Source organism: Acomys minous, assembly GCF_964271855.1.
Source record: "Acomys minous genome assembly, chromosome: 11".
NCBI classification, from domain to species: Eukaryota; Metazoa; Chordata; class Mammalia; order Rodentia; family Muridae; genus Acomys; species Acomys minous.
Genome location: NC_140492.1, coordinates 59,623,315 through 59,647,378, shown reverse-complemented (window position 1 = coordinate 59,647,378; position 24,064 = coordinate 59,623,315). Strand labels below are relative to the sequence as shown.

Genomic DNA, 24,064 nt, shown 5'->3' with positions numbered 1-24,064 from the left:
TCAGGGACCTTACTGTTTAGTGGTGATGGAAAAGGCTGTCCCTGAGCAGAGTAAATGATGCAAAGAGTAGAGAACGCAGGCTCTGAGCCAGGCGTGGTGGCGCACACCTTTAATCCCGACACTTGGGAGGCAGAGGCAGGTGGATAGCTGTGAGTTCAAGGCCAGCCTGGTCTACAAAGTGAGTCCAGGACAGCCAAGGCTACACAGAGAAACCCTGTCTCGGAGGTGAGGTAGGGTGGGAAGAACATAGGCCAGGTCACAAGCCTGGGCTCACCTCACTCTGCAAGGCTTTGATTTACTTGAAAAATGGCCTCCATGAGCTGGGCGTGGTGGCCCACGCCTGTAATCCCAACACTCTGGTGGGAGGCAGAGGCAAGCAGATCTCCGAGTTCGAGGCCAGCCTGGTATATAAAGTAAGTCCAGGACAGCCAGGGCTACACAGAGAAACCCTGTCTCGAAAAAAACACAGAAAAAGAAAAGTGGCCTTCAGTTCTTCACATGTATGGGATTTTAAATCACAAAGCACACAGAATGCCAAGAGCAAATATCAACACAGTCGCTTAATGTGCTATTATTAGCATTTTCCTACAGTCCCTAGAGTTCCACTTTGTCTAAGAAATACCACATTCAGACTTATTAGTCAGCTTACACATTTAATCAGATTCTGGCAACCTCGGGGTTGTCATGTCATCACTATCTTCCCTGGTGCAGTATTCTCCTGCACCAACGCAGATGCAGCAGCATTTACTCAGCTTCAGTCCCGTTTGCAGAAAACAGGCTTGCTTTCCGGAGGTTTGTCCATGGCTCTCAGATTTGTAATGTTCTAGTCTAGACTCTTTATCACTGGGGAGCTTCGGGGTCTTTCCGTCTGGCCTAGTCACAAGACTACCGCGCATCTGTCCCTTTGACCTTAGGCGCCTGCATGTTGACAATCCGTGTCAGGATTCGAAGCGGCGGCGTATGGTGCCCCAGATGACTAGATGAATGCTAAGGTGGGTGTAGACCACTGAAGGGAGGGTAGGTGACCTCGGCCCGGGAGAGTACAGTCCGTGCTTACGCGTTGGCGCCCGGGCCCTTCTGCCGACCTGGTGGTGGCCCTGGACGGTCCCGGAGGCCGCGGTTAAGTTCCTGGGTGAAAGTGTCCTTGAACCGGGCGGCGCGGCGACGCAGGGAGCCCGGGGGCTGATCCGCGAGGGCGCGCAGATGCCGGGCCGCGTCGCGGCCACGCAGTTGCAGCTGCAGCAGCGCGAAGGCCGTGAGTTGAGCCGCCCGCCGGATGGGCCGCGACTCGGACAACCGCTCCACCAGCTGCTGGTTGTGTAGCAGGGCTGCCAGCAGCCGCCGGAAGATCATGGTTCTCCGAGCGCCCAGGAACCTTCGGGTCGCTGTACTCGCCTTCCGACCGGCCTCACCCGACAACGGATCAGCAGGCGCTGCATGATGACGACACAGCCGCACCAGGATTGGTCCCGACTACGTGCACTTTCCGCAGCAGGCCGCAAGCATTTCCGTTTCCGCCGCTGTTGCTCCTTGGTCCTTCCAGCCGTGGCCGCGTCGTGTTTCGTGTCTGTGCACCATGTCGGGTGGCCTTCTGAAGGCGCTGCGCAGCGACTCCTACGTGGAGCTCAGCGAGTACCGGGACCAGCACTTTCGGGTAAGGCGGGCCGGGCCACGAGAGGGGCAAACCTTGTGCCCGAATGCTGAGAAACGGTTTACACTTGTCTTATTGTGTCTGCCTTCCTGTTTTGCTAGGGTCCCAAAATACGAATGGCATCCCAGTGGTGTTTGGGTATCACTGAAGCCACTTTATCTCCTAGGGACTCTGACACTCGCTTTCACGTTTTCTTGTTGCCGGCTGGGAGTACCAGCCCCGAGGGAGGTTCGGGTAGTGGTGACTCCTATTTGATGGATTTGTCTTGCTTGGGAAAGTGACTGTAGTAAGATGTTTCTGTGGCGGCTGATCCAGACACAACAGCGGGTTTGTTTTTACAGTAAGCCAGCCCATTGGCACTTCTGTAACACAACCCTACAAAATTGGCAGTAGGAGACTCAAATTTGAGTCCTGTTTGTGTTGCCCGACGGGCATTGGAACGGACAGGCCACACAAGTCACATTATGGTTGTCTGGATGGCAACATCCAGTACAGCCAGTGGCTACAGAGAAACCCTGTCTTGAAAATAACAACAAAAGAAATTCAATCAGCCTAGTTATTTAAAAATGTTTGCTGTCTGGTATGTTTCACTTCTACCACTTTTCACTTTGAATAGTTCCTCCACATCAATAAATAACCATTATGAATATAAAGCACCCTGCAAAATTAAAACCAGGAGAGGAGTCATTCATTTCTATTATCAAGAGCCTGAGCCGGGCGGGGTGGCGCACGCTTTTAATCCCAGCATTTGGGAGGCAGAGGCAGGGAGATCGTTGTGAGTTCAAGGCCAACCTGGTCTACAAAGCGAGTCCAGGACAGTCAAGGCTACACAGAGAAACCCTGTCCCCCCAAAAAACAAAACAAAACAAAACAACAAACAAAAAACCTGTACCTCTCTTTGAACAGTAATTTGTCACATGCATTTTCTGAATGTAGTGTGTCGGTGCTCCAGAGAGTACAACCCCTCTTCTGGCCTCTGAAAGCACTGCATTTACATGTACATACCCACACGCAAACATACATTTAATTTGACCCTTCATACTCTTTGTTTCTTGTTTCTTTCACTTTGCACTCCATCTTGGAATGGTTCAGAGGTTAAGAGCACTTGCAGAGGACCAGGGTTTGGTTCCCAGCTCTCCTGGTGGCTCACAACCCCCTCTAACGCCAGGTCCAACTCTTCCCCCTTCTGGCCTCAATGGGTACTGCATGAGTATGGTACATGTGTATGAATATAGGTAAAACATGCATTAAATAAAATCTTTAAAAAAGCAAACAGGTAAAAACAAAAAGAACTCTAGCACCAAAGTAGCCTGAGAGAAGTTTCTAGTTCTGCAGGACAAAAGGCCCAACTAGAACAAGTTGTGGTGAAATACACCAGACTCTTAGTTCCTTTTTAGTGTTGCTGTCTACCGCTAAATGCACTCACATTAAACCTGCTATCCTGTGTTGGAGGTTGGTCTGATTTATTTTGATGCTAATTACTGCTTGCTGTCTTGTGCCCCACCTGTACCTTGCCTAAGAGCCTTAGCTCTTTGACCAATAAAAGGCCATCACACCTGGGCAGGGCAAATGGGCCTGGCTAAGTTTCTGGGGCTAGGGGAGACAGAATCTTGGGAGAAGAGACCAGAAGATGAAGGCGGCCGCACCATGGCTTAGGTGGAGGAGAAGCATGTGGCCGGTGTGGATGGAGACTTGGCCCAGATGATAATTAGCAAATATTTGGGATTATGGATGGGAGGTAACTTGATAGACATTATTAGAACCAGATGGCGTGGGATCCCATGCCTGCCTCATTATGATAAGTAGTTTTAGGGAATTAATATTTTCCCTGCCCCAAGGCTATTTTAAAACGTAAGGGGTGTCTGTGTCTTGTTGATTGCTAGCAGGTTAGAAAATACTGCTGTAATAATAATTATAGGCCTAGTACTGGTAAAAGTAACTGCATCAGTCCTGACTCCCTCAGAGGTGACCAGTGTGCTCATATGCTCAGATGAAGGGAATTGGACCAGCGTCACCTAAGGAATACTAAATGGAAAATGGAAGATTGAGTGAATGCCCTGAACATGAGTCTTCTCAGTTACCTCTGGGCTGATTCCACCATCTGGTTAATGTTCGGAAACACCCCCCCCCTCACACACACACACCCCACCCCACCCCCATTAGATTGTACAGACATCTAAGCTGCCATACTAACAGTGTGGTGGCTCCTGTGTGTAACCACAGCATTCAGGGGGCTGAAGCAGCAGGAGATTCAAATTTCAAGGCCAGTCTCGGCTACAGTCTAAGGTTCTAGAGGACAGGGGTCTAGGATGGTGTTCATGGTGCCTTGAGACCTTGGGGTTGTCACCCACCACCACAAGTAACCAGGCACCCTGTCTAGGACAGAAGAACCATCTTACCCCTGGGGGTTGTCAGCCCACTTAAATGCCCATCTCCAGCGCTTTGGCTTCATCCTGTTTTTTAAAGAAAGTGAACTTGGTTGTACACATCTGTAATCCCAGCATTCAAGAGCCTTGAGGCAGGTGAGTTTCTGAGTTCTAGGCCAGCCACTGCTACGGTCTTCTTAGTAATCACTAAGTTCTCTCTCACATGGAACAGAAATAGAATCGTGCACATCACCTAGCAGGTCTTGCTGTGACCAGGCTCTGGGGAGTATCACAGGGGCTGCTTTCTGCTATAAAGGGCAAAGGGTCTTTCTGACATGGTCAGTCAAGGTCTAGAATTTAAACTTGGGCCATTAGAGAAGCATCCAATGCTGAGGGCGTAGACTGTACAAGAAGAAGCCGTGCCACTGTGGGGCAGTGTGGCCTAGGAGGAGTCGCATGCTTTGTCTCTCCACTAAGAGCAGTCTGAACCTTATGTTAGTAATTACAATGGGAGTGCGTCCAGGATAGTAGACTTCCTGCCTAACAGTCACACCCTGGTTCCATTGCCAGTGCCATCCAAGACAAACCAAACCAAACAAACCCATACTTTAAAAATTTTTTATTTTATGCTTAGGAACATTTGCCTGCATATATATCTGTGCACCATGTGCATGCCTGGTGACCAGCCACAGAAGCAAGAGAGGGCACTGAATCCCCTGGGACTGGGGTTATTGACAGTTATAAGCTTCTTTGTGGGTAATGGGAATTGAACCAGTGTCCTCTGGAATAGTCCCTCTCTCCATCCCATCACCACCCCCAACAACCTCTCTGGCACAGAATTTATGTTAATATGTTGTAAGAATCTGAGAGACTTTAATCCCCAAATCAGAATGTTTATACTTAGGAGTATGACTTTAAGCAAGGCTCTTCATTTTTAGTTTTCAAATCTGTTCGTTGTCTGTGTAATGCTTGTGGAGGGCGTAGGAAACTTCAGAAACTGCTTCTCTCCTTTCACCTCTTTGAAGACTCACTCCCCCCCCCCCCCTTTTGGTTTTTTTGAGATGGATTTCTTGGATGTCCTGGAACTCTGTAGACCAGGCTGGCCTTAAACTTAACAGCGATCCAGCTGGCTCTGCCTCCCAAGTGCTAGGATTAAAACCACCAGATGATTTACTCTTCTCTCTACTCTGCACTGTGTACTCCATGCTGGGCTGACTATTAAGCTTTCAGAGGGTTCTCCGGTCTCTCCAGCCAGTCTCCTGTAGGAGCGCTGGGATTACAGGTGCATGACCCCACCGCCAGCTTCTCAGGAAGTTCCAGGGATCAAACTCAGGTTGTGAAGCTGCACAACTCATGCTTTTGCTGGCTGAGAATCCTATTTCCCCAGTCCGAAGCGGATCTTTTCAGTTTGCAATGTTTAACTTCATCTCTACTTGACTTTCTAGGGTGACAATGAAGAACAAGAAAAGTTACTCAAGAAAAGCTGTACACTGTATGTTGGAAATCTCTCCTTTTATACAACTGAAGAGCAGATTTATGAACTCTTCAGCAAAAGTGGTGACATAAAGAAGATCATCATGGGCCTGGATAAAATGAAGAAAACAGCTTGTGGGTTCTGCTTTGTGGAGTATCCTTCTCGGGTATCTAATCTAAAGTAGCTGTTGAGCCGAGTGCCTGCCTCCTTTTTTTTTTTTTTTTGAAACAGGGTCTATTGTATGGCCTTGGCTAGCCTGGACTCTAGCCATCTACCTGCCCTGCCTCCTGGGTGTTAGAAATAAAGGTATAAAGATGAGTGCCACGTGTTTTAGCTAATTACAATCTCTATACTTTCTCTCACTTCTTCCTATGAGTCCATCTTCTGCAAACTGTGAAACTGATAGTTAACATCTGTTCAGAAATGTTGAGTGTCTAGCTGGGTGTGGTGCACACTTTTAATCCTAGTACCCTGGAGACAGATCTGAGTTTGAGCTCAGCCCGATCTACATCATAAGTTCCAGGACAGCCAGAACTACATAGTGAAACCCTGTCTCCAATTTTTAAAAAAAAGGTGGACTTTTCAGTCTAGGTGTCAGATGCTTGGATTTTACCAAATGTTTCCCCCATCTAAAACAAGAATCTCGACCAGCAAGTTCAGCTGCTAATTATAATTGCTTAAATCAGTAATTAAGATTTATTTATTAAAACATGTTTGTATATGGGTAAGGTGTGTGTGTGTGTGTGTGTGTGTGTGAGATGTATGAGGTATGTTGTGTCTCGTGTATGTAGTGCCCTCTGAGTTCAGAAGAGGGCATCAGATCCACTGGAAAATGGACTTAATATGGTTGTAGACTACCATGTAGATTCTGGGATTCAAGCCCAGGTCTTCTGAAAGAGCAGGTACCCTTAACCACTGAGCTAGCTCTCTGGCCCCTTTTGGGGTTTGTTGTTTTACTTTGGTTTTTTTTATGATAGAATCTTGGTCTGTACTCCAGGCTGGCCTCAAACTGAGAGCAATCCTCCTGCTTCAGCCTCCTGAGTGCTAGGATTATAGACATAAATCACTTTGTTCAGCTTTGTCATAGTTCTGCATAAGAAGTTAGTGGTCTGATAATATCTTGACCATATTTTCTATATACAAATCAAAAATGGACCAGATAAGAATTAGGAGTTATATCTAGGAAATCCTGACTGACTCGGGCCTAGACAAATGTCATTTGCCTGTCCTTTACTGCCCGTAAGTGCGGTTGGACCAACTGTGACTGGAGTCTACAAAATGATTTTCTATGTAATTAGTCTGGTTGGGCTACCTTTTCTACTATTTATTTATTTATTTTAGCAACTCTGTATAATGAGGTGTTCCTTCCTGTCTCTAAAATGTTTGAAGAAATGCCAGTGTTCCTTAATACTGACACTTAAGATACTATTCGAGAGCAGATGCAGAGAACGCAATGCGGTACATAAACGGAACCCGACTGGACGACCGGCTCATACGTACAGACTGGGATGCAGGCTTTAAGGAAGGCCGGCAGTATGGTCGTGGACGATCTGGGGGTCAGGTATGTTACAAGGGCACCTACTTGAGCTGAATCTGCCTGGGATTCAAGCTGCAAGTCTTTTGTCTCTGGTTATTCTTTTGTAAGGACCTCCTGCTTATTAGTTTTGATAAGGTTTGGTTTTCTTGGATGGTGGGGGAGGGGTCCTGAGACAAGATTTTGCCATGTAGACAAACTGGCATCAAACCTGAGATCCTCTTGCCTTTGCCTTCAGAATGTTGAAATTACAGATGGGTGCACATCAGGGCCGGTGATAAGGAAATCTGAGACTGAAGTAGTCATACATTTGTGCAAGTGGCTGTTACTGAACTCATGCCAGGGTCCTTCCCCCGCAACAATGTCTGGAGCAAAAGCAAAATGCACTCAAATGGGCTTTAGTTTTTATGGCCTGCTTGCCTGTGGCCCCCTGAAGAGGCTTAGCTGTGTCTGCATGATTGCAGAGGCATATTTACTGCATCACCATCACACAGTGCTGTGTTTTTCCATTAAGGTTCGAGATGAATACCGGGATGACTACGATGCTGGGAGAGGCGGCTATGGGAAACTGGTCCAAAAACAGTGAGTGATGAACCCCAAGGACACAGCTTGCGCTGTTGATGACGCTGGAGAACAGGGCCCGGGATCTGATTAGGGTCTTTGTGCACCGGAAGCCACTTCTGGGTTTCCTCGGAAATATTAAAGGACAGAATCCAAAAGAATGCCTTTAACTCTAGTCTTATTAGGATGGTTTTGTGTTATTAGGTCAAAACTGTATTCCTGGGCAACAGACCTGTGCCAGTTAAACTGTCAGCTGAATGCCACACATTCAGAGAGACTGGAAAAAATGTAGAATTGACTTTACAAGTAGGTTGGTAATCTTCATGGGGACCGAAGTGATTTTTTACATTTTAAGTTTGCATGTTGTTGTTTTGTTTTTTTCCCCCTCGAAATAGGGTTTCTCTGTGTAGCCTTGGCTGTCCTAGACTCGCTTTGTAGACGAGGCCGGCCTCGAACTCTCAGCGATCCACCTGCCTCTGCCTCCCGAGTGCTGGGATTAAAGATGTGCGCTACCACACACGGCCTAAGTTTGCATGTTTATTGGTGAGGTTTTATAGTCTGTGGCTTTGCTGTAAAGTAGGAACAGGCATTTTTCAGCTGGATTTGCTTTTTATATTTCAGTATAGTTGGCACAGAAATCAAGCTTAAATGGCCCTGGGGATGCCATCTGCTTCTGTGCTTTATACATCAGGGTACTATCAGGACTTGAACTGTGTTCACTGAATACAGTTCCAAAAGATGCAAATGTTTCGCTGAGGGTTTAAAACAAAACAAGAAAAAAACAAACAAGACCCAAGGATTTTGCTACAGAGCGAGCCTCCGATATCCTAAGTAGTAGGGAAGACACTGTCTGTAGGACATGAGATCAGAGTTCAGCATTGCCTCAACACAGAAGCTGCAATTGAGCTATTAGATTATTGATGCCTTCCTATTTTCAGAATGACTTCAGAAGAAAACAGGCTTTAGAACAGGGCTTCAGCCAGGCCTGCAATCCCGGCTACTTGGGAGCTAAAGCAAAAGGACCAAAGTTCAAGGCCAGCCTGAGCACCTTTTGAGTCTGCCTCAAAAGAGAAACATAAAAGGGGCTGGGGAAGATCCGGGGCACAGTGGTTCAGCACTTAAGTATTATGTGAGTAGTCCCAGGTTTAGTGCCCAGGACTGCCTAAACAATAAAAGTTGAAAACTTGGAGTGTTTAACAACAGAAAGCCGCCTCTAGGAAATATCTGTTGTAACTAAGAGACATCTTTTAGGCTTTTTTGGGGGGGGGAATTGTGCTATAGTGAGCTAGAGATCAGTCTCTACAGAGGGAGCCTAGAGATTGTTTTTTCATGATACAAGAAAAGTAAATCTTTTCATGATATGTTGTCATTAAAGCATCCTTCTAATTGTCTCTAGTTTTTCAAGGTTAGGGCAGACCATCTTTGATGCTGCATTAAGTGTGTGTGTGTGTTTGTTTGGAGCTGTAACAACTGTAATGGTTAGAAAGCCCATTTGCAAATACTCAATAAGGAGACACTTTAAAATAAAGCTTTTATTACCTTAGTTTGAACTCTTTATCTTCTATTCTTTTGTAGTAAAATATAACTCAGATTTCTATACTCTTACGACCCAAAACAATGGGAGCCTTACCTTCTGTAATAAGTTTCAATAAAGTTAGACCAACTTATTCTGTGTATTTATTCCTCCCTTATAAAGAGGCATGTGCTTGGTGTCCCTTTACTCTGGGAGAGTCACTTTAATCAAAGGAAGTGAGACCTCAGAGAAACATGCTGAGTTTGGTCTGGTGACAGGGACTTGTAACCCTAACACTTGGGGAGCTGAGGAAAAAGATTATAGCCAAGGTTATACAGCAAGAACCTATCTCAAAAGGTAGAGTTCATCTCTATTTCAAAGAACAGCAACAAAAAACTAAAAAGAAAAAACACAAAAGCCACGTGTAGGCTAAAATGTGTGACTAAAGACTAAGAACAGCCATCCTGGGACCTGTAAGATTCATAGCTTAAACTGAAGTATACAACTTGAGACTTGGTTTCAAGCTCTGCCATCCAGTATCGTAGCCAGCCACAGTAGCTGTGGCATTTAAAAATAATAAAGTTGGGGCTGGAGCAATGGCTCGGTGGTGGCACTTGCTGTCTGCCCGAGGCCTGGGTTCACTTCCCAGCACTCATGTAGTAACTCACAACTGTCCATGACACTAGCTCCATGGAATCCAGTGCATGCACTGTGGAGCACTTACATGCAGAACGCTCACAAGTAAATGGTACTGAATGCCTGCTAGCTGGGCGTTGGTGGTGTACACCTTTAGTCCGAGCACTAGGCAGCAGAGGCAGGAGGATCTGGAGAGCAAGTTCTGAGACCACCAGGGCTACACAAAGAAACTTTGTCTTGGGGGGGAGGGGGAAAGGAAATAAGTAAATAGTTATTCTTTGTTGTTGTTGTTTTGAGACAGTGTCTCTCTGTAGTCCTCTCTGGCCTGCAACTCACAGAGCTCCACTTGCCTCTGTCTGTTGGGATTAAAGGTGTGTGCCACCATGCCCAGCCCAAACCCTGAGTTTTTAGTGGCACCAAGCACATTTTCCATACTCAGTAGCCGCAGATGGCAAGTAGCTGTGGGTGGATAAAGGAGAGCACGTCCAGGAAGGGAGCTCCTGCTGCAGGATGGCTCTATGGCTAGAGCAAAGCAGGGTTTCCTCAGGAAGTCTTGTCACCACTGCAGTAACTCTGTGAAATACATTGTCGATCACAGTACATGTTATTCAACACAAGAAACACATGTTTATAAAGGCATTTAGTTTATTTTCAAAAAAATATTTTGCTAGAAGGGTTGAGTACTGACTAATTTTACATGATCATAATTTTTTAATAAAATCTCTTTCGGACCAACAGGTATCATTCAAGTGAACAGTCGTCTAGGTCTGTTTTTATAACCCCAAGTACAATAGCACTTCTTGGATCCTATTCCCCAGATCTTAGATATCCACCAGCCAGTAGGCATAGCCTAGCACACAGCAAAACTGTGTGCTTTATAACTGTTGACTTGATTCCTTAACATAATGAAGTAGAGCAGATAATCAGTGTATTTAATTTACACTAATAACTGTCTTTGACCCGCTCAGACCCCTGATGGCTCCTAAGGCAGGGAAGAAGCAGTGAGCCAAAACTGCAGAGGACAGGGACAACTCACAGTAAATGAGTGCTGGCTCTGTCCCTAGTTGCTGTTGTAGTCCAACCATAAAGTCAAGACGATCATTTACCATTCACAGTCAATGGTAAACAGAGAATACAGTGCAAAGCCAGAAATGTGCTATGAAATTATTGGCAGCAACTGTTCTTCTTTTTCTTAGAGGCCAACTGAAAAATCTCCATGATGCCTAGGAAAACTAAAAGATGAATCAAATCTCTATTCATTGCTAGGGCTTAATGAAAGGAAAGATACTGGAAAGAAACAGCTTCAGCCAGGTAACACCTGTGAGGACTGGGCGGCTTGTTGAGAGCTCCTCATGTGAACAGCTCCCAGTCTGTCCAAGGCTAACGTTCATCCCAGTGATGGTGAAGCACCACTACAGGACAGCAGTCTGCACCGCAGGACTGGAAAGCTGAACAGAAGTTTACATGCAATGACAGGAAAGAAAAACAACTGTGTGCTGAAACCAAGTCTCACTGATGCAGAAACAGCTTCAGAGCAGACTGAGAACACCCAGCACGGAGGCGTAAATAAAGCTGACTAGTCTACCTGAAGGTGCCTGTCATGCGAGGAGGGAAAGAGCAACAATCTGGGTGGCTTCGTGCATTCCTGCAAGCCTCCGTGCTGACCTGACCCTTTCCCACAGTGGAGGGGCAGCTCAGGCTGTGGACGTGATGACTCCCAGGCATGGAGCATGCCGTGCACCCATGTAGTCCAAACGTCAGGGAGGCTGCGCAGAAGGACAGCCAGTCTGAGGCCAGCTAACAAAGACTCTCAAAGGAACACAGCTTCTGCATGATGGTCTGCTATTGGGAAGTGAGGTACTTCCTCAGGATTAAGTTGGAGACATTCAGTCGTCTCATTGCTGGCTATAAGCGTAGGCACAGAGACAAAAGCCCACTAATGCTTTGCATATAATGCTCATGGTGCCCTAGTTATGTCTGAAAGTCTTACGGCCACATCTTTAGGTGGGCATGGGGACAGAGACCTCTACCCTCGCGCCTAGGAGAGGACTGAGAACTGAGGTCATCTTCAGCCGCACAGTGAGTCTGAGGCTAGTCTGGCACCTGAGACCTTGCCCCCTGAACCTCCTCCCTAAGCGCTCTTCAAGCACCCTGGCCTGACAGGGCTGGCCTGTGATCCCACCTACTCAGGTCCTGGGAGTATAAACTCAAGGCCAGGCTCAGCCACAGAGCAAATGCAAGGCCAGCCGAGGCAGCTGCTTAAGACCCTGTCTCAAAATACAAAAAACGTCAAAGAGGGCTACGGTTGTGGCCCAGTGGTAGAACACTTGCCTAACATACAAACAGGCTGTGAGTTCAGCCCCTAGTCCTTCAGAATAAAGACAGCTTCCCCGGTGGTGACACAACCTGACCTTTACCTGTGGCAACATAAAGTGCCTCTCCTCTCAGCCTTTTTAAGAACCTAAGCACAAGAAATGCTGAGCTGGCTTTATGCTAAGGACTTTGAGTCTAGATGACTGAGAGGGCCAGGGCCACTGCCCAGTGCTGCCGCTGCTGCCACCACAAACCCTGCATGTGAACCTAAGTTTGGTTCAGCCCTTCCTGAGGCAGCAAACCCTACTCAGGCACCTTGCCTATCTGCGTTTTAAACACCTGCAGCACTAGGCAGTTCTCTTTTGCTGTTTACTTGCTAGTTCCTGCACATGTTCCCACAATTCCTCTTCTAGTCACAACAAAATAACTGGTTAGGGTTAACACACATCTTATTTTCCTTTCAAACATGTCACGAAAGGCCAGATTACAGATATAAGATCTACCATTTCCATCCTGATCCACAGGACAGGGCTACCCTACAGTCTGCCTCAGAGGATGAACTTCAATAAATGGGCAATTCTTGAGTACAGGATTCAGACTGTTGCAGTAGGAGCCCAGGAGCCCTTTGGGATCTTGAGCCCCCAGAGGAGACTGGAAAGAAACACTTCTCGTGTTGCCTCTCTCCTCCCACCACCTGCAGAAGACCTCAGGCCACTCTTCTACTTCGAGTGCTTGTGTTTCAGATGCCTTAAAGTAGAAACATTTTTTGGTAAATCTTAAATACCTTGGAATACATGGGTGGCAACAAAGAGAGGTGATAACTAGCAAATTACTTCCATGAAGAGCCGAATTCTCATTTATTTAATCATGAGTTTGAGGATTTTTTTTAAACAAGCCAAACCCAGAAAAAAATCCAAGAAAATTCAATGTCCCAGGAAAAGCCTTTTTTGAGATTTAATCTACATATTATAAATATTAAGACCAAAATAGAAATCTTACTGTAGAGTGTATTGGTATGTACCTCTATTACCAGCACTGGGGAGATAGAGACAGGGTTAGCCTGAGTGTGAGGCCAGCCTAGCTACTGTGAGCTCCAGACAGCTTGAGCTACATAGTGAGATCTTGTCTCAAACCAAAACAAAGAAATCCTTTTTTTTTTTATTTTTTTAAAGTAAGGTAACTGGCCCCCAAGGATGCTGCTTTCCGCCCCCCCTCATACCATAATTCTTCTCAAATCAGCACTGTGCTTGCAATCACCATGTCCCTAAGCAGAAGAACCACTCTCAGCCTCAGAAGGAATGCATCTCATGCTGGGGACTCATCCGAGGGATGTCAGCGAGAGCTGCTGGCTCTTCCACAACACATCTAGCTACCCTTTATGTCACAGGGACATCTATTCTGAGCTATGCTCTAGCAAAAACATCTTGCATTTTTAGGTTCTGGGGTTAAATTTTAAACCTGTATTCAGTTCACATCTAACTAAGTTTCAAAGCTGCACCAAATCTACTAGGCTTTTTTTTTTAATACTCTTTACTGCATGCTCTGTCTATATGCATGCGTTTGGATAATAAATATTAAATATGGGAGGGACATACGGAATCCATAAAGTTAAAAATGAAACTAAACTGAACATTTAAAAAAAGCACATGATAGCAGGAGAAATGAAGAAGGGCAAAAGTAAACTTGAGGTAATAAGTGGCCCAATACCACCAATCTGAAATATCTGTAAAAATTCATTAAGTGTTTGGAGATTCAAGTAACAAACCATCTGCTCCAACATGGCTGCCTTCTGGAGTCCCTGCTGAGTCTCACTCAGTCCAGGAGCCGGCATTCACACAGCTCCTTATAGATCCGCTTCCGCACTCGAGGCATGTCTTCTTGAGAAAACTGGAAAGGCTGCTCTAGGGCGAGGCACTTGCAGTACTGCAAAAACAAACAGAAGCCAAGAATGAGCTGGAGAGATGGCTCAAGAGCACCGGCTGCTCCTCCAGAGGTCCTGAGTTCAATTCCCAGCAACCATGTGGTGGCTCACAACCATCTGGAATGGGATCTGGTGCCCTCTAACTTTCAAGTGTACATGCAGACAGAGCATTCATATAAATAAATCTTAAAAGCAAAAACAAAATAAAACTCCGTCCCAGGGACACCTGAGTGGCATAAATAGCTCCCCCCCACCCCCAACAGTCTTAAAGCTGCAGAATAACACTTAGGGGTCTTGTAAAATCATGCTGTTATTTTCTGATTGTTGTTTTTTTAAGGCAGAGTTTCTCTGTGAAGCAGCCCTAGCTGTACTGGAACTTGCTTTGTAGACCAGGCTGGCCTTGAACTTACAGAAATCTGCTGTAGATTATTAGGATTAAAGGTGTACGTCACTACGTCTAGCTTAAAAATCATGCTGTTTTAGAGCACTGACTTCCAAATGAAGATTAGCTTTCCAGGCAGTAAAGAGCTAGGCCCCCTTCCACTCTTCCCAAGTGCAATTTGCTGAGCCTGTCCTTAGACCTCACAGAGAACTAAGTGGAACCTTGAGAGTTTCCTTATAAATGCCAAGCATTCATGAGGTGTGAGGTGTACAGTGGGACTACTTTCCCCTGAGTTCACGTGTAATATCATTTCCCCATAAATACATGCACTTCTCTGATGCAGCTTACTAATACCCTCCCGTGAGACATGGATGAGACCCCTGTCCATTCTTGGCCCTGGGAGACAGTTCTTCCTAATGACTACATCTGCAAATGCGGAAACCAGCATAGTGCAACAACAAAAGGAAACCGTTGCCTTTCCTAATACTGTATACACCAGGACTGCCATGTCTTCGCTGGAAATAAAACAACCAATTCATATACTGTAAAAAAAAAAATAGTGTTTACCTGGAGCACAAAGACTCCACAGTCACTGTCATTTTTCTGTTGTGGAATACACTGAAGAGAAAAATAAGATAATCATTAAAATAGATAAAGTATCACTCTTCACACAAGAAACCTGCTTCCATGGGTAAATCAGCAAGAGGTGGGGACTCCTCTCTGCCCCAAACAGCTGGTCTATACCTCCAGTAACCAAATACCTCAATAAGGGAAGCCTATGGCCATGTGAAAAGATCTTTCAAGTGGCAACCCCAATTAAATGTGGGAAATGGGAAAACCAAATTAAAAACTATCTTAAAGACCTAGCCAAGGAGTTGTGCTGTCAATTTGCTGACAATGGAAACAAGTGGCCCTGTGGATGCGAAAGCATATGCTTGGACGCCATCACTCATTCCTCCGTGCTTCCTGGCTGGAGACACAATGTAGCCAGTAGTCTCAGGCCTCTGCTGCTGTGCACCCCCCCACTGTGATGGACTGCACCATCAGACAGTGGGCCACAAGAGGGCCTTTCATTGGTCAAGTATTTGTCAATAGCAATAAAAAAAAAAATTTACCTAACTGGGTGTGGGGGCGCACGCCTTTAATCCCAGCACTCAGGAGGCAGAGGCAGAGGCAGGTGGATGGCTGTGGGTTCGAGGCCAGCCTGGTCTACAAAGCAAGTCCAGGACAGCCAAGGCTACACAGAGAAACCCGGTCTTGAAAAACTAAAAAAGAAAACAAAAAAAACAAAAAACAACAACAAAAAAATAACCTTACCTAATAAAGTTCTTTGTAGCTTTTACTTTTACCTCAGGCTATACAGTTTTGTTTTATTCTTTGAAGTAAATCATAAACACAAGAAATATGTTTCCAAAAGAACTGGTTACTATATCTAAAGAAGGACTAGGAGAGACCCTGGAGGGATGGAAAATATGTAAATGTGCTAGATAGATAAATCAGTCAACTAGACCATTTTTTTAAAACAGAAGAAAAATTTACAAGTTCATTTCTGATGTGAACTAGAATATACGTTATTAGAAACATAAAACTGAGCCAGGTGTGGTGTTGCACACCTTTAATCCCAGAGGCAGGTGGATTGCCGTGAGTTCAAGGCCAGCCTGGTCTACAAAGCAACTCCAGGACAGCCAGGGCTACACAGAGAAACCCTGTCTAGAGGGAAAAGAAGAAAGAAAGAAAGGCAAGAAAAGAAAGGAAAGAAAGAAAAAAACTGAAACTTCAATTTCAAAGATGAACTAACCTTGATCTTTTGGCCTCGGGTTTAACCTTTCTTTCAAGACCCTGCCTAGAACACTGGGTCAGTAATCTAGACAGACCTGAGTAGATGTGGCTTAGCCCTAAAGAATGCCTGACACACAGGTTGTAAAGGTCAATGAGATCATTACAAAGAAGTAAACAGCTGGCGGGACTATGTATGCCTCAGCACTCTGCTCCATGTGCAGCCGCTGTACCGTCTATGGGCACACACAGTGGGTCTGGACTATATTCTTACACAGGCCCGCCTTGGCCCCTTCAGGCCCACATAGGCAGTTAGCCCATGTCTGAGTCTGTGTGGGTCATAGGGAAATTACACTACAAGGTAAAGTGTCACCCTTCCTACAAAACTTTATTCTCCATAGAACACCACATGATTATTAACTATACCAAGGATGACATGATGGATGCTACCTGCCATCACCAAGTGCTGGGAAACTGAGCCTCAAGATGTTTAAATACTAAGCAGATTTAGTCTAAGTTGCCTAGAACCTCCTGGAAGCTCTCTTCATGCCCAGTCTTCAAACATTCTCAGCAGGCACCCACACTTGGGTCCCTGCCTCCCATGCACATGCTGGGGTTTCATTTGTACCACGTCCTTACCTTTGTAACAGCAGTCTGCCAACCCTGAAGAAATTCAGGTCTATTTTTTTCTCTGGCTTCAGTCAGCAAATACTTTCTTATATTCTGGGAAAAAACAAACCACAACACACATGCTGTGTTCCATTAGTTGTGAGATCACGGAACCTGCCCACCACCATAGAAACAGGAAGAAGCTGTACTCTGTATAACTGGGTGACATTTGCCTTAAGGAGTTTCCAGCTGGAACTTCATTTCAGAGCTTTCACTCACACCTGTATGTGCTCAGGCCTCAGACGCTGTACCAGAACATTTTATGAGTCAACTTGCTACATTTGAAACCTTATATCTAAACACAGAAGGAAAGCATGGCAGACATCATTAACAATTCACGTTAAATGAAGAATATTCTAGCCCTCCTTATCCACTTCTGAGGCCCTTTCCTACCCTACTCATTTGTAGAGATTCAGTTAATATCACAAGTATTTTCTCCAAGTCTATCACTTGTCTGTTAACTTGATGATGTAGGTAAGTTTTATTTATTTATTTAGGTTTTTTTTTTTTTCTGAGACAGGGTTTCTCTGTGTAGCCTTGGCCATCCTGGACTCACTTTGTAGACCAGGCTGGCCTCGAACTCACAGAGATCTGCCTGCCTCTGCCTTCTGGGTGCTGGGATTAAAGGCATGCACCATCACTGCCCAGACACTTATTTATTTTGTGGTGCTAAAAGTTGAACATTGGGCTATGTATATGGTAAGCCTGGACTCTACCACCGAGCTGTAACTCCAAATCTGATGTAAACACAGATTTTTGTGATACACTTAAGTTTATCAAGCTGTTTTTCTTCTTTTGTGTAAGAAGGCCTTTCCACTCCATGAATGAATAAACCGTCTTCTGTATTTTATCCAAGACTTCACACTTTCCTCTTTTCTGACTTAGTGGGCCTCACTGGGCTGGAAGCACGGATGCACCTGTGTCTGCTTCCTGAACGCCAGAATGAGAGGTGTGCACCGCCATGCCTGGCGTGTTCCTGTCTTCTGTGTGCTGCAAGCACAATGCAAGCCTCTATAGCCTTGCCAAGCTGCAGCTCATTTTCCCAGGGCCATAATTCTACAGTTTGTCTTCTCAACTTTACCATATACTGAACTCTACGCCCCTCCACATGCACACATCTCTGTACACTTATGGTGGATAATGCAATCGCTCTATATTCCTAAGTCAATACAAATAACATTTTAATTGTAAAGCTTTCATAACATGCCTTGACATCTGACAGATGAGTCTGCCTTCGCTGTTGCAGTTCAAATTCATGCACATGAACTGTGCAGTGTGAATTCTAGAAGCTCATCAGACCTTTCAAACTCCTATTAGTGGCTCAGTGGCCTAGCATGCACAAAGCCCTGGACTCAACTCCCAGCACCATCTAAGCCAGGTATGGTAACACACACTAACACCTCAGCGCTTGGCTGGTAAGAGGAGAAGGACCAGGAATTCAAAGATATTCTTGGCTACATAGCAAACTGAGCTCTGGTCTCAACACCAAGCATGATGTTGTACGCCATAATTTCAGAACATAGGAGGCTGAAGGCAGGATGACCATGTTTGATGCCAGCATGGGCTACATAGTACACCTTCTCTTAATAAAGCAAAGGAAGCCAGGCAGTGGTGACACACACCTTTAATCCCAGCACTCAGGAGGCAGAGGCAGGTAGATCACGGTGAGTTCAAGGCAGCCTGGTCTACAAAGTGAGTCCAGGATAGCCAAGGCTACACAGAGAAACCCTGTCTCGAACTGCCCCCACCCCCCAAAAAAGCAAAACCTTCTTGGGAAATTGATGAAATGAAAATTGCTATAATTTAGTTTGATGAACTCTTTTTCAACACTGAGTCAGCTTGTTTCTCTAGCTATTCAGATTTTCTCCAAATAGTTTGCACATTTCTTACTACAGTACACTCCAGGTGATGGGCTCTGTTACTTTAGTTAAGTAAAATCTTACTTTTTTTCTTTTTCTAAAGATTTATTTATTCATTTATTTTATGTATATGAGTGCTCTACTTGCATGTACACCTGCAGGCCAGAAGTGTATCAGACCACATTATAGATGTTTGTGAGCCACCATGTGGTTGCTGAGAATTGAACTCAGGACCTTTGGAAGAGCAAACAGTGCTCTTAACCATTGAGCCATCTCCAGACAGGATTTCTCTGTTCTGGAACACTCTCTGTAGCCCAGGTTGGCCTCGAACTGCTTCCCTCTGCCTCCCGAGTGCTGGAAATAAAGGCATGTACCACCACTGCCTGGCATGAGGCAAACTTTTCTAACTGGTTCTTCACTATGCAGAGAAACCAGGAAAGCTGACTTGTGCCTCCACCTTGTTGCACTCTCACTGGCATTAGTGGAAGGGTGCGAAGGCACACAACTGTAACCCCAGCTTCTGAGGCTAGCCTGGGCTATATAAGATCATGTCTTTACCTGAATTCCAATATTTTGTGCCAGCATAATAGTTACTTTGAGGATTTGAGATATTAGCTCTAAAAGAAATGAAGAAAAAAATAAGTTTCTATCCACACTTGAGCATTTTTTAAGGAAAGGAAAAAATGTTTTTCTGCCTCTCCTTAAAAATGTTGAACTCAAATAAGGTGACCCTCTCTAAAAGGGACCCACAGACCTCTAGCAGCGCAGTCACTGAGCCCTGACAGCTGTCCCCTTGTCGTCCTCAAAGCAGCTGCTGCCTTCTACTACTCTGTCTAGAGCTATGATGTGTCATGGTCAAAAACCACAGATAAAAAGTAAAACAAGCAAAACATTAACTTACCTCTACACAAAATTTAAAATGAATGCCTTGGGAATCATAAAATGAAATAATACGATTGGAGAGTGTCACAGTAATGAGAGACCAGTGGACTTCGAGGTGGATAGGAATCAACAGAAGACTCTTTTTAAACAAATCCACCTGATTAAGAGAAGAGAAAGAAATGGAGCCATCACTACAGGACCAACAATGGTGTTCATCTATTGACCTTTGACCTGTTAAAGATCATAAAATGGGAAAGAGGTGAAGCAGGATTTGAACCTATGTCTCATCTTTTTTTGTTTGCTTTTGGTTTCCTTTTCTGTTTTGTTTTTCTTTCCGAGACAGGGTTTCTTTGTATAACCCTGGCTGTCCTGGAACTTCCTCTGTAGATGAAGCTGGCCTCAAACGCAAAGCGATCTTTCTGCCTTTGCTTCCTTCGTGCTGGGATTAAAGACACATGCTGCTGCTGGTGCCGTCCCCCCCCCACTTGCTATGTCTCAATTTAAAGCTCATGTTTTTAATTACTAAGTCAAAATATTCAAAAGTAAGGCAAATAGAACCTTATTGTTTTTATTTTTACTTAACCTACAAAAGTTAGCTTTGTCAGTTGTCTAATCTGACTTAGCTTATTTTGTTATTCATGTATGAATGTGCATGCATAACGTGTGTATGTGTCAGAGAATAACCCTGGGGAGTTGACTCTCTTCTTCCACCTTTATGTGGTTCTGGTTTTTTGTTTTGTTTTTAGCTGCTAAGGATCCTAGCACATAAATAGTTATAGTACTAAACACTACTAAAAAACAACAAAAGTTAAACAAATTAAATTAAAAAATAAAGGTCAGGTAATCTTATGTAAATCTGAAGTTCAAATTTCAGTTCTTATAAATTTGTTCTGTCAGTTTTATTTGTCTCTTTATGCCCTCCCTGGTCTCCCAGTATGTAATATGTGGGAAACAACAGGGCCTTCCTCATGCAATTCTGTTTGTAACCTTTGCCCACCTCTATCTTCCTAATGAAACAGCATCTACATATATGTGATATGCAATATACACATAAATACACATATGCAGTGTTGGGGCAGAACCTACAGCTTCACACATGCTAGGAGCACGCTGTACTACTGAGCTGTAGCCCTGGCGCTTACAGCTGTACTTTCAGTTTGACCACATCCTAAGGAGCTAACTGTGCAATTTTTTCCCTACCGTAGCCACCGAAGCTCATCCAGTCATAAATTATGCATCTGAAGTCATCTTTCCCATTTGCTCCCCTTCAGCCATATGGAGTACATCATGAAACTGTGTGCATTTCATTTCCCATGCCACTTTTTCCCCCTGAGAGACAGGGTTTCTCTGTGTAGCTTTGGCTGTTCTAGACTCACTTTGTGGACCTGGCCTTGAACTCACAGAGATCCCCTGCCTCTGCCTCCCCGAGTACTGGGATTACAGGTGTGCGTCACTGTGCCCAGCTCCCATGACACATTTTTATTTGTTCATATCTTGCATCTGTCCTGCTATCTATCATTTCAGACCAAAGAATCATCAGTGTAAAATACTCTCCTGGCTGGGTGTGGTGGTGCACGCCTTTAATCCCAGCACTTGGGAGGCAGAGGCAGGCGGATCACTGTGAATTCAAGGCCAGCCTGGTCTACAAAGCGAGTCCAGGGTCCAGGACAGCTAAGGCTACACAGAGAGACCTTGTCTCAAAAAACAAAACAAAACAAAACAAAACAAAAAAACAAAAAACAAAAAAACTCTCCTGTTCTACTCCCATCAAGCTTTATTTTTTTCAGGGTTTCCAGAGCAAAAAATATGTTACTTGGAGGTCTTTAATAGATCTCATTTATGGGAAACTAAAAAAATTCAGCCAAGTACAATGTAACACATCTACAATCCAGACACTCAGAAAGCTGAGAAGGAGGATTGTTAGAGGCCAGCCTAGTGAAAATCCCGCTACATAATGAAAGAGAAAGTAAAGATTAGCAAGGGAGAAGAGAGGAAGAAAAGGAGCAGTGTGTGTTTGTCTGGTGGTGGCGGGGGGAGGGTTGGGGGGAAATTGGGGAAAGAGAACTAAATGCACTGGGCTTAGTCAGTGAGGTCATTTTGGGGAAGGCACAAATGAGGAGGAGGACTGATTGCCAGGGAAGAACTCTCAGTCCCGCCCTTCTACTTCCATGACCCAGGGAAGGGAGAATAGACAGTGGGCTGTCAATGGCCAATGATCCTAAAGATGGTCGAGTTTGGGGAGCCAGGTGTTATCCTAGTACTTGAAAGGCAGACAGGCAGATCTGAGTTTGAGGCCAGCCTGGTCTACAGAACTAGTTCCAGGACAGCCAGGGCTATACGGAGAGGCCATGGGGCTAGAGAGATGGCTCTGCCATTAAAGGCTAGGCTCATAACCAAAAATATAAGAGAGGCCATGTCTCAAAAACTAACAAACTAACTAACAAATCAAGGCCACACTCCACTTCCTTCTGTTCCACAGTCTCCACAGGCAGCCTGCAGTAGCCACTCTGTCTTTAGCCTTTCTTTGGTGATTGTAAGTGCCAAGAGCTTTACTTTGCTCACCCACCGCCTACTAGAAAGGTGCTTAGCATACCTCAGCTAGGGAATGGCTCGGTGGGTAAAGTGCTTGCTCTGACACTGATCCCCAGGCTGAGCGTAGAAAGCAGAGTGTAAGACATACTTATAATCCTAGCACTGGAGAGACTGAAACAGGCTCATGCCTAGAGCATGTGGGCCAAACAGCCCAGCCTACATGGTAAGATCCAGGCCAAACTGGCAAATGAATTCTCTCTCTCTTCTCAGATTCGTAAACTTCAATCAGACATTGTATTTGATATAAAATTATTTCCAGGTCTGGGGATATGGCTTACTTGGTTAATTGTCTCAATCCACAAAGCGGGCCAGGAGCAAGCATGCTTTTAATCTCAGCATGGGGAGGTAGAGGCAAGTGCATCTCTACAAACTGAGTTCCAGGACACCCAAGGTACATAGAGACCCTGCTTCAAAAAACCAACCAACAACCAAAAGAGGAACAATACCCAAAGTTGTCCTCAGGCCTCTACATACACGTGCACACACACCAAAGGGGTGGGGTCGCATTCAATGCTTAAAGACGGGGTGTACACTAAAAGCCAACTTGATTTCGCATTTCTTGAATTCCACAATTTCAAGGACCAGACACTACTAAACAATAAGCACATAGGTCTTATTTTTGTTTTGTGTTTTATAAGACAAGATCCAGGCATCCTGGCCGGCACTTAACTTATGACACTCTTGTCCCTCAGCCTTCTGAATGCTAGGATTACAGACCCATGGCCACCACACCCAGTGACCTAGAGTGTATCTTATGTTCTTACTAGTGTCAACCTTCATGTCCCCACAGTCAGTCACTGCTCTGGTATTACTACATAAAAACAAACCTCCCTGTAGACAGAAGGGACAATAAATTACATTCCTCAAGCCAGGTAGTGAAATACAGCGGGAAGGAAAATCAAGACAGGTAAGAGGACCCACAAGTGCTGGCACAGGCTTGTCATCCCAGCACTGGGAAGGCGGAGCCAAGAGAGTGATAACTCCAGGACCAGCCTGAACTACACACAAAGACCCTAGGTTTGGAAGAGAAGAAAAGTATACCTCATATTCTCTACACACAGAGAACACTAAATGACAAGTCCTTGAGACAAAAACTGAGTGTTGTGCTAGGCATGGTGGCACGGCACCAGGGAGGCAGAGGCAGGCAGATCTCCGTGAGTTCAAGGCCAGCCTGGTCTCCAAAGTGAGTCCAGGACAGTCAGGATCTGTTATAGAAAAACCCTGTCTAGAAAAGCCAAAACCAACCAACCAACAAACAAACAAACAAAATCCAAAACAACAAAAAATACCAAAAACAAAACAAAACAAAAAAACCAAAAAACACACACACATACACAAAAGCCAAAAACCAAAACCACAAACCTGAGTGTTGCAAGAATGCTAACATAGCCACAGCATGTGACTGAGGGAGGAGGTACAAATGGGGTGGGATTCAGCCTTTTGTTTTTAGGTTATCAGTTCCGGAAATACAGCCTTTCAACTATGAAAAAGTTAGTAAGTAGAGGCAGCAGACAAGAATCAGTGGTAGGAGCACTCACCACTTCCGCACAGCATCCATAAGGCGGCTCATGACCACCCTGACTCTGTTTCAGGGCATCTTCGCTTTACAGATTTTTCTATTGTTATTTTATGGGTTAAATGCTTTGCCTGCATAATGTACTACATCTATGCCTGGTGCCCACAGAGGCAAGAGAGGGTGCCAAATGCCCAGGATGGTGCTACAGATGGTTTTAAGCCATCAAGTGGATGTTGGGAACCAAACTTGGGTACTCTTTAGGCCAGCAAGGCTCTTAACCACTAAGCCATCTCTCCAGCTACATTAAAAAAATAATAAAATGTTGGAGTATGGTCTGGTGCTTTGCATTTGTTAACTGCTTGCACTCCCCTTCTTACTGTTTACTAGCAAACTGTCACACTGTTTAACCTTGCCTAAGA

At 45.0% G+C, this 24,064-nt stretch overlaps 3 protein-coding genes across 7 annotated transcripts in view; 1 reads left to right on the top strand and 2 right to left on the bottom strand.

The window, feature by feature from the left end:
• Positions 1-485: 485 nt before the first annotated feature.
• NCBP2AS2 (NCBP2 antisense 2 (head to head)) lies at positions 486-1,357 on the bottom strand. The gene has a single exon (XM_084800923.1). It carries the CDS (start codon positions 1,351-1,353, stop codon positions 1,054-1,056), a length of 300 nt encoding a protein of 99 aa, XP_084657049.1. The 5' UTR covers positions 1,354-1,357; the 3' UTR covers positions 486-1,053.
• A 164-nt stretch (positions 1,358-1,521) lies between these two features.
• Positions 1,522-24,064, top strand: part of NCBP2 (nuclear cap binding protein subunit 2) — a 52,648-nt gene continuing 30,105 nt past the window's right edge. For 2 of the 4 annotated variants that reach the window (XM_084800918.1, XM_084800919.1), the window contains exons 1-4: positions 1,522-1,654; positions 5,463-5,644; positions 6,914-7,052; positions 7,540-7,607. In XM_084800918.1, coding sequence (XP_084657044.1) covers positions 1,577-1,654; positions 5,463-5,644; positions 6,914-7,052; positions 7,540-7,607 — 467 coding nt within the window. In that variant the 5' untranslated portion in view covers positions 1,522-1,576. Of the gene's footprint in view, positions 1,655-5,462; positions 5,645-6,913; positions 7,053-7,539; positions 9,254-11,001; positions 11,322-24,064 lie in introns of those variants that run through there. The other 2 variants (XM_084800920.1, XM_084800921.1) reach the window with 2 other exon arrangements.
• SENP5 (SUMO specific peptidase 5) overlaps positions 12,878-24,064 on the bottom strand; it is a 36,140-nt gene continuing 24,953 nt past the window's right edge. For both annotated transcript variants that reach the window (XM_084800911.1, XM_084800910.1), the window contains 4 exons: positions 19,557-19,694; positions 16,767-16,850; positions 14,919-14,969; positions 12,878-13,971 (listed from right to left, as the gene is read on the bottom strand). In XM_084800911.1, coding sequence (XP_084657037.1) covers positions 13,861-13,971; positions 14,919-14,969; positions 16,767-16,850; positions 19,557-19,694 — 384 coding nt within the window. In that variant the 3' untranslated portion in view covers positions 12,878-13,860. The remainder of the gene's footprint in view (positions 13,972-14,918; positions 14,970-16,766; positions 16,851-19,556; positions 19,695-24,064) is intronic.

What these genes read in the sequence shown, in the direction of transcription:
- NCBP2AS2 (XM_084800923.1), bottom strand. Translation starts at nt 1,353, where the DNA reads ATGATCTTCCGGCGGCTGCTGGCAGCCCTGCTACACAACCAGCAGCTG.